The sequence below is a fragment of the Canis aureus genome, chromosome 4, assembly GCF_053574225.1.
Source record: "Canis aureus isolate CA01 chromosome 4, VMU_Caureus_v.1.0, whole genome shotgun sequence".
In the NCBI taxonomy this organism is placed as follows: domain Eukaryota; kingdom Metazoa; phylum Chordata; class Mammalia; order Carnivora; family Canidae; genus Canis; species Canis aureus.
In genome coordinates, this window is record NC_135614.1 from 42,577,692 (window position 1) to 42,587,369 (window position 9,678).

The 9,678-nt window shown below is 49.9% G+C and overlaps 1 protein-coding gene across 2 annotated transcripts in view; it reads right to left on the reverse strand.

The window, feature by feature from the left end:
- FGF18 (fibroblast growth factor 18) overlaps nucleotides 1–3,016 on the reverse strand; it is a 37,511-nt gene extending 34,495 nt beyond the window's left edge. Inside the window, exons 1-2 of one of the 2 annotated variants that reach the window (XR_013378153.1) lie at nucleotides 2,439–3,016; nucleotides 2,232–2,268 (exon numbers count right to left, since the gene is read on the reverse strand). Coding sequence is in view for 1 of the 2 variants with exons in the window: in XM_077895551.1 (XP_077751677.1) it covers nucleotides 2,232–2,268; nucleotides 2,439–2,470 (69 nt within the window). In the remaining variant the exon portion in view is untranslated. The remainder of the gene's footprint in view (nucleotides 1–2,231; nucleotides 2,269–2,438) is intronic. The other variant, XM_077895551.1, reaches the window with a different exon arrangement.
- Between the last annotated feature and the right edge of the window lie 6,662 nt (nucleotides 3,017–9,678).

Genomic DNA, 9,678 nt, shown 5'->3' on the forward strand with positions numbered 1-9,678 from the left:
GTTCCCAGGGCAAGAATGGGCACCTGAGCCTGCCATTTCTTTATCTTTTAGGAATCATAGGTGCTTTTGAAAATCGGTGGGGGAGCTGAGAGCCCTCTCCACAACATAAGCAATCAGGTTCCATATCAGGAACCTGCCTTCTCCATAATCGCATCCTTAGATACTCTATGGGTGCATGGAGCGTGGGTTAAATATTAATACATTTAATGGTATTTACCATCTCACGGCAGTTTAGGTGGGGAAAGGCTGAAAAGAAAGGAAGAGGTAAGAGGAGGGGGAGAGAAGGCTCCATCACCTGCTTAAAGTCCTAACCCAGATGGACCACTCAGCTCTTTCCTGGGAGGCTAGCTCTAGCCTAGCTCTGGCCAGAAGATAGAAGTGGGATGCAAAGTCCAGGTTCCCTTCCTCATGCTTCCCTAGAGAACACAAGGCAATGCAGCAACCCCTCCTGGGCTCTGCTTGAAGGACGAAGAGGTAGCAGGCATCAGGAGGCTACAGCAACACAATCACAGATATCTCTACCTCCATGCCCAGCACAGCATTCCCCCATCCCCAGGTGTAACACATGGGGAAAAAGAGCTCTCACCCAGGTCAGGCAAGCAGATCCCCTGGAGTGACCCCGGGGGCCTGCCCTCTGCTTGGGGACTCAGCTGCAAATCAGACAGGCCATGCCTGGCACTGGCCTCTCTCTCTGACACCGGCCATTCCCCACCCCTGCCCCCACCACCACAGGGTCACATCTGCTTTGGCAAACAGCCAGTTTTAAGTTACTGACTTCAGTTATATTGATTCAAGGAGTCACTGGGGACCTCAGCCTGGCCAAGGCTGGGGGAAAGAAGCCATCAGTCCGTCCGTCCGTCCATCCATCCATCCATCCATCCTCACAGCCCCCAGCCCCAACTAGCTTCCCCCAGCCCAATGTCTATTCTGATGGTTAACGAACCTCTCCCAGGAGTGGAAGGAGAAGTAAGCAGACCCACCACCACACCAAACACTGAAAGAGGCTGCGGAGTCTCAACAGTACTCAACACACACAACATTCCTTATGCCATAAAGCTGGGAAAGCCACCATCTTTCCTGCTCAAGGCTCTTTTGGGGGCACCACTGGAGCCCGAAAAGCTAAAACCTAAGCATCCTCTCTAACCCCGAGAGGACACCTGCCTTCAACTCAGAAGGGGAAGGGGCAGATAATCTCTTTTGGCCCCAATCCAGCTCCTCCTAAGGCCCCTCCCCTGCAGCTCTAGGTGGGTGGGGGGCTAGGGCAGCTGGCACTTCCTATTCCCCTTCCCTTTGCACCCCCCCCCCATGCTGAGGCAGCCCTGGTCTGGTTCTAATCGGGTCTGAAGTCTCTCCCTCCTTTCCCTCTTCTCTTTCTCTGCCCCCCGCCCCTTCCTTCATTTCCACGGCTTTGGAAGCCAGAGCGTTCCAACTGTCTGCGTGCCAAGACCTTCCCGAGTCTGAAAGCTGCTGAAGTAACAGATCAGATTTTAGCAAGTGCTTTCCAGGCTGAGCGCCAAGCCCTCTTCTGATTCACAGAGAGCGAGCGAGCGGGGAGCAAGGCGGGGAACCAGCCGAGGGCTGCACCACCTTGGGCGAGGGTGTGCGGAGCGTGGCCCATTCCGGAGCGGCTTCATGGGCAACGGCCCCTCAGCCCAAGCGCCCGTCTCTGCTACCTCTCATCTGGTCTCTCCTACACCCGGCTCTCGCCCCTGTCTCTGTCTCTCTCCGTCTCTCCCCTGCAAACGCCTTTGAAACCACAGAGTAATTTACAACTGAAGCTTTCTCCCTGGACTCAAAACCCATTCGGCTCAAAGGAGCCTTTTTGTTTGGAAGAGCGAGCGGAGATGTTCAGGGACGGTTGGCAGAAAACCCCCCCAGGTCGCAACTCCTCGCCGGTTGTGGGCAGGCAAGGCGCTTGGAGCCGGGCACACTGCAGCGGCTGAGTCCGCTGGCTCCACGGATCTCGTCCCAGCCCAGGCCGACAGGGGCCGCGCCAGTCGGAGCCCTGCAGCAGAGCCCCTGGCCCTTGGCTGGTCCCCCGCCGGCGCAGGGCGCAGGGCGCAGGGCGCAGGGCGCGCGCGGAGCCGCCCTTTGGCGCCCTGGGAACAGGTGCACTGGGCTCGGCGCCCAGTAGGGGTGGGGCACAGGGAGGGGGCGCGGCCCAGGGGAGGGGGGTCGACCTGCACCGCGAGGCAGGGGCAGGGGGAGGTCAGAGTCGGGACCCTACGTACCTGTACCTGGAAGCACAGCAGCAGGAAGTGTAAACACCTGCGGGAGAGAGATGGAGAGGTGGTCAGTGGGACTTGAAGGAGGGGGGCGCGCGTACAGACAGACGGATACGCAGCCGGAAAGTCAGACGAACGGCCGGGCGGGCAGACAGTCACAGGCACACGGACAGACGGCCAGCAGGGTAGGCAGCCCCGCGCGCGGGCGCTTACAGGCAAGTGCAGGCGGAGGGCGCTGAATACATCGCTGGGCGGGGGGGAGGCGGCGGCTCCTAGCCCAGCCTGCACATGTCCGCTCCGCGCGGCCGGGACCGGGCGCCTCCGCCGCCGCCGCCGCCGCCGCCGCCGCTGCTGCTGCTCCCTCCTCGCCGGCTGCTGCTGCTGCAGACTCTGCTGCTCCGGGGCGCTCCGCGGCGCGCCCTGCGGCATCAGCGCCCCGCGCGGCTCCTCCCGAGCGCTGCGCCCTCCGGGCTGGCGCGGGGGCTACGGGGCGGCCGCCGCTGTGCAGGAGGCGCCCGGCTGGTGCGAGGAGGCTCGCTCACTGCTGACCGGCCGGCCGTCCGGGCGTCCGCGGGAGGGCGGCTGCTCGGGTCACTCCGGGGGCAGCATGCGCGGCGGCGCTGGGAGCCGGGGCGCGATCTCCGGCCGGGCGCGGGGCTGTGCGGGGCCAGAGGTCAGCGCTCCAGGGCCGGGGCGCGAGGCTGCCGCAGGAACGCGTCACGGCCGCACCGTCTGGGCGCCCGCCGGCTCATGTCTCCTCCTCCGCGTCTCTCCGGCCGTGCGCATCGCCGCCTCCCACCGCTGGCGGCGGCCGGGGCGTTTTCTACGCGCGGGCGGCGAGGGGGCGGGGGGCCGGGGGCGGGCCCGGGCCCGAGTCGGCACAATGAGGATGCGGGGCCCGGGGGCTCCCCCCTCGGGGCGCGGCCGGACGGGCGCTCAGCTCGGCTGGGTGCGCCGCGCCCACATCAAAGGCGGCCCAGCCTGCTTGCCTGCCTGCCGCGGCCTCTCCGCCGCCGCCGCCGCCGCCTCCTCCTCCTCCTCCTCCTCCTCCTCCTCCTCCTCCTCCTCCTCCTCCTCCTCCTCCTCCTGGCGGCTCGGGGTTGGAGGGAGGCGCTCGCTCAGACTCTCGGCGACGGGACCGGCAGCTCCGAAGGGGCAGAGCCCGCGAGGCTGGAGCTGGTGAGCGCCGAAGCCGTCGGAGCTCTGCGCCCGGGCGCAGTGATGCCCCAGCTGGGAAGGCGGCGGTCCCCAAGAACGCAGTTAGGCGCGGAGCGTCCTCACTCATCCACATTCGCTCCTAGCACTCACTCACACCCACTAGCGCTCGAGCGTGGAGCCCGGAGGGGCGGGTCAGGCCCAGCCCCCGGGGCGGCTCCGTCCGAGGGAGTTCGCTTTAGCCCGCCCTGTGAGTCCCCGCAGGACCGTGGCGTGCCCGGATGCCCTCTCGGACGGCAGGCACCCTAAACCAGACGCCTGCTGATCTCTGTCCTTGCCGCTGCGGGGGGAGGGGGGCTCCAGGACTTCTCTCCCTCACCGTCTCCGGAGCTCTCGGGTCCGTTCTCCGGCTCCCGGCTGGGCTCTCGGGTAGGTGAGCCAGCTTTGGAAACGCGCGGCTGCCACCTAGCGGCCTCGGGGCGTCGCTGCAACACCAGCCCGGGAGGGCTAAGGGGAGCAACCAGCAGGACTCTGGTCAGCGACCACTCTAGGCCCTCCTCCGGCCACTAGGCCCTCTAGGCCCAAATCTCCGGCTGAGATTTGCTTCCGTTGGAATAAGCAGTTTAGTTCCTTTAACCAGGGCTCCCATGAGCACATCTCTTCTCATCACCTTTCCCCGCTTCAGAGGCATCACTCCCGTCCTTTCTACCAACTTCAAAATGTAGGTGTTCTTGTCATATGCAACTGCTTCACTCTCTAGAGCTCCAACAGTCAGTCAGGTTGTCCTTTGACCTGATGCTAACAGAGAAGTCATATTTGGAAAGAAACTCAAAAAGCAAAATTCAGGAATCCATACTATTTGGTTAAAAACCTGGTGTCACTGGCAGTGGTTGATAAGCCCATTTCACTAGAGCATAAACTGAGGTAGCTGCTGTCAAACAGGAAATAACTGTTCCAAGTACCAGCCCTCCCTGCAAGCTCTTGAGGTTCCCTTTCAAAGTTGAGGCTCTTAAACAGGCCGCCTGTTTCACCATTGGACACAAGAGTAGAAAGAAAACCTTCTGAATACTAGATGCTGGGTGACCGGGAAAGCTCCTGTGTGCTGAATACACTCAGAACATTCTCATTGCCAGGATTGGTCTTGCCATACTATTACTATTACTTTTAAATGGAATGGGTATATGACTATGTTCTAACATTAAAATGCTTCCAAGTTTTTCAATGTTCAGATAAAGTGTATCTTGTCAACCTCACAAATAAGACTATCATCCAAATAAGACTGACCAAAAAAGTCCAGTCAAGAGAACAGTTGTAAGAGCATGAATTCAAGAGTCAGAAATCCTCGATTTGAATATTGCCTCCAACATTGACGTATACATTCCAGCAAGTAGCAGTCTGACACTCTGCTTCTCCATCTACAAACCATGGCTAAGAACAGTAACAACTCAAGAGTTTTCAGTTACTGAATGAGGTCAGAGTCTGGCACATAATGAAGGCTCCAAAAAGGTTTAGTGATTATTAATAATCATAATTATGACTCTCAGATTTTCACGTTTTCTTTACAATTTCATCAAGTAGGGAGGCAGGATCATTCTCAAGTTAATAGTAGAAGAGGTGTCCAACCAGGATGTCTGGACTTCCAAATCCAGTCACTTAGGTCGTATCTTCTTACTATTTATACCTCAAGTCTAGTTTCCACATACCTATTTACTTACTGTATATACAGGATTTCCTTTAAGGTTTTCCTACTAGAACTTGACATTCATAGAACAGTATGTACCACCACTAATCTGGTGGATATTTCTCATTGATTCGACAATGTATCAATCCTGTCAGGCCAGGGGTGAGACAAGGTCCTATTCTAAAACAAGCCACTTCACTTTTAGGGAAAATGCACAGTAAGTGCAGTCAAGAGATAAATTCTAGCTTATCGGTGCTTTGAATGATACCAATGGGACAGAGAACACCTCTTAGTAAATACTTAGACTATACAGCAAAGGTGAGAACTAGCCACACAAAGGAATACTGCAAGCAAAAGACATCAAGTGCCTACAAGTAGAAAAAGGCAGGATTAGCCAGGGACGAGTGGCAGTTCAGGGTGAAAACAGGCAAATACTTGATCGTGCCTCATAGACTCTCGGAGGCCAATAGGTAGCTAAAGGCCCTTTTAAAGGGCACTATGTACAATTTTTAAGTCAGTTTTAAGTGTCTCCGAGTTTGTCACAGATATATGTAAACACCTTTTTAAGGCATCCTTCCCACCACCTATCCCTGGTCCCAAATTAACATTAATTTGTTGGCACTAGATTCTAGTGGAACATAAATTGAACCAGGTGTTAGGTACTACTTTGTGTCTAGCTTTTTATTCAGCATGTTTCTGAGATTCATCCTCATTTGTTGTTGCTTTTATCAGTTTTTTATTGCCAATGAGTACCTAACAGTGTGGATATACTCATTTGTGCAGCAACTAAGTCTGTCAGACTTTGAAACTAAGTCAAAATAATTTGTTTTAAAATTTTTATTCATTTATTAGAGAGAGAGCATAAAAGCAGGGGGAGCAGCAGAGGGAGAAGCTGGACACCAGGACCTCAGGATTGTGACCTGAGAGCCAGAGCCAAAGACAGAGGCTTACCGGACAGCCACCCAAGCAACCTGGAGTTTGCTTTTCAAAAGCTTACCACAGGTGCTAAAGTAAAAAGTGAATTGGAATGCTCAAACTGTGGCAGTAGGGAGGCCAAGGAGTTTATTACCAGTCCAGGCAACTGTAGTTTGGGCTGGATGGCTGTGTGGAATTGGATGTAATTCCTAGCTGTAAGCTAGTGAACTTGCCATTTTCCAAAACTGTAAACCATTGTCTTGAGTGGAACTAAAACTTTAAAGGGAGTCAAGAATGTATACTGACTGCTAGTGCAATGGGATGTAAGCCCCGCAGGGCAGCTGTTTTGCTCACTGACTAATCCTAAATACTCAGAACTCTGGGACACAGTATATATTTAAATGTTTTAGGTCACTCCTATCTTTTTCAAGTGTGAAAGTGAATTAGCACCTCAACTCAATCTGACACTTATTTTCCAATTCTCTCCAGTTTAAAATTCAGGGAGGGAGTCTGTAGAATACAAGTATTTTGGATACAGAAAGATAGGAGAACCTCCAGCCTAAGAACACAGGACAGATGGAACCTCAAGCCTTCAGCAGGACAAAGTAGTTTTTAATAAGAGTAGACAGACCCTTAGGCAGACGAGGCTCTCAATTTTTCTCAAAACCAGCTCTTAGAACTTTCACAGCATTAAACAGGACCTCCACTGCCAAACTCATGAGTCAGGGAGCAACTGGCTCTTTGGCAAGCAAGAACTGCCTGGAAGGTAGCCTTGGACTTTCTTAAGTAACATTAACCCTTTTATCATTAGCTATACTGAAATTAAAAAAAAAATAAAATAAAACTCTAACCCTTTATCTCCAGAGCCCAGACCACTACCCTTTATTCAGAGGTTCAGTGTATGTGACCCTCAACTTCACTTGAACATTTCAAACAGAAGCCCCACACCTTAGACTGTTTCTCTCCCCTCATTAAGCTACTGGCTGTCAAGACCACACAGTAGCTTCTGCAGCTTTGTGACACACTATAAACCTAGTATTTGCATGGATCCATTTAGACAGCTGGATCTGCTCTCCCCAAATGGCCTCATTAACTTGTGGTTGAAACTAAAGTAGTGCAACCTTACATGATTAAGATATCAAATGAGAGAAGCTTCCCCCAGTTACCCAACAAGTGCCATCCATCACTGCCCACCAAATGCTAACAATTCCCCTGTTGCTTTTCCAAAGGGTCTAAAAGTTAAGCTAATTGAGCACCACTTACCCAGATGGTTCTAACTGCCATTCTTTCTTATCTTAAAATATTCTGAGAGAGAGCAAGCATAAATGGAGAGGAGGGACAGAGGGAGAGGGAGAAGCAAGCAGACTCCCTGCTGAGCCTCACTTGGAATTTGATCCCAGGACTCCAAGACCATGACTCACAACTCAGACACAATTAACTGAACCAGCCAGGCACCCTTGCCATTCTTTTTTTAAAAAGAAATGTATCATCCCAGGTCTGACAAAGAAAATGAAGATTAACCTGGAACATTTTCTTACACTAGAAAGCAAAAAGCTATCATACTGGAATCTGTGATAGTAGAAACAAGTTAAAAGGGGATTCCATCCACCAAAAAAAAAGGTAAAAAAAAAATAAAATAAAAATCTTGAATTCAGGATCCTTAAAACTCACTAGTTTCAATAAGTTGCTAGAACATCAACCCAGCATTCTGAAAATTAGTAAATGAAAATATTAAAAGATTTGTTTTTCAAGTCAGGTACAGAATACAAGTGGGGATTTTAAAGGAAGTGCCTGCAAAAATAGTGAATGGTATTGCCAAGAACTAAGCCATTAAACATTCATCTTCAGCAGACTGGCTTAAGGGAAATACAATTATTCCATCAAAAAGTACTCTTAAAAAAAGGAATTATTCTTGGTACATCTATTATAAATCCCTCAAACTAAGAATATTCTCTCACAGTTCCCTCTATCACTATGAAGCCAGATTAGAAGGCACCTGTGTGGCTCAGTAAGTTAAGTGGGGCTGGCTCCTGATTTCACCTCAGGTCATGATCTGAGGGTCTTGAGATCAAGTCCCTTCTCAGGCTCACTGCTCAGTGGGGAGTCTGCTTGAGATTCTTTCTCTCCCCCTGTCCCATGCGGGCTCATTCTCTAAATAAATTTTGAAAATTAGTACTAGGGACAAAGGAAAAGAATATGTATTTCCCTTATTAGTCCTAGAAAACAAAATGCTTTAACTTTTTTTATTTATCCCTAAGTACCTTATATATATTTTTCTTTAGCAATTAAACCAATATTGATCTAAGTATAGCCAATCTTACTTAACGGTTTACACAGCACAAAACATTTTTTAATGAGGAATTTCTAGTCACAAGACTAGGAGTTCAATTTTTAGATTACCATATTTATTAGTTGGCTGAGGTCTAGTTACAAGACTACTAGTGACTGGAGGCACCAAGAAAGCATGCCCTATCACCTGTAAACTTTTTCAAAGATGGATCTGATTAGCTTTATTTAACATGCAAGAACAAGACCACCAGTAAGGCCAACTGGCTTTCTCTTAGAATGAAGAAAAGTCCTTTTGGTTTTCCTGTTACTTAATTACCCATCAGCTAAAGTCAAAGGTTAAATTCTACAGAAAGTGACTCCAATTATAAACATATCAGACCTATATTTCAAGACATTATAATCCAAGTATACTTCTACTTCTGAACATTTTAAGTAATTTCCTAATATACTCCTATATCATCACATACTGTGATATGAAACAGTTTATCTAGGGAAGGAATGATTCAACTTTAATATATTTACTTCTTGATAGCACTCTGTGGCACTATTTAACACAAGTAACTTTTTCAAATTTGTGCGCAGATTAAGTGTTTTGGAATTCTATCAATTTTTTTAAAAACATTAAGCATAAAAACGTTCTTTTAAAATAGTACTTTCCAATGAAATTAAGAACAATGAACATTTGCCATTTTCAACTGAATCTCCATTAAAGATATAATAAAGAGGAGCTAGGGATCCCTGGGTGGCGCAGCGGTTTGGCGCCTGCCTTTGGCCCAGGGCGCGATCCTGGAGGCCCAGGATCGAATCCCACATCAGGCTCCCGGTGCATGGAGCCTGCTTCTCCCTCTGCCTGTGTCTCTGCCTCCCTCTCTCTGTGACTATCATAAATAAATAAAAATTTAAAAAAAAAAAAAAAAAAAAAAAAGAGGAGCTATAAGGACAGACACTCTGTAGAGGAAACTGAATAATCAATGAAGAAAATCAAAACCTAAAGTAAATGACTAGAAAGGACACCTAAAGCCTGGCAAGTAGCATTAGAAAGAGCGTATTACTACCAACCCTTCCCACCCTCCAAAAAGGTTACTCTCCAGGCATCCGGCTGGCTCAGTCTGTAGAGCATCTGACTCTCAATCTCAAGGTCATGAGTTCAAGCCCCACACTGGACGTGGAGCCTACTTCAAAGAATAAAATAAAAAATGTTACTCTACCAAAACCACTTTAAAGATTAAAAGGCAGATAGGCATCTGCTCATTCCCATCAATGTATCTGGAACTACAGCCTAATCAACAAGAGCAATCCTCTTCATCTATATAAAAGATAGACTGAGAGGGTAAAAAAAGAAAAGAGCATAAACAATGCACAGGGTGAAAAGAGATTAAATATGTCCCCAAACACCCAAGGAAGAGTATGTGA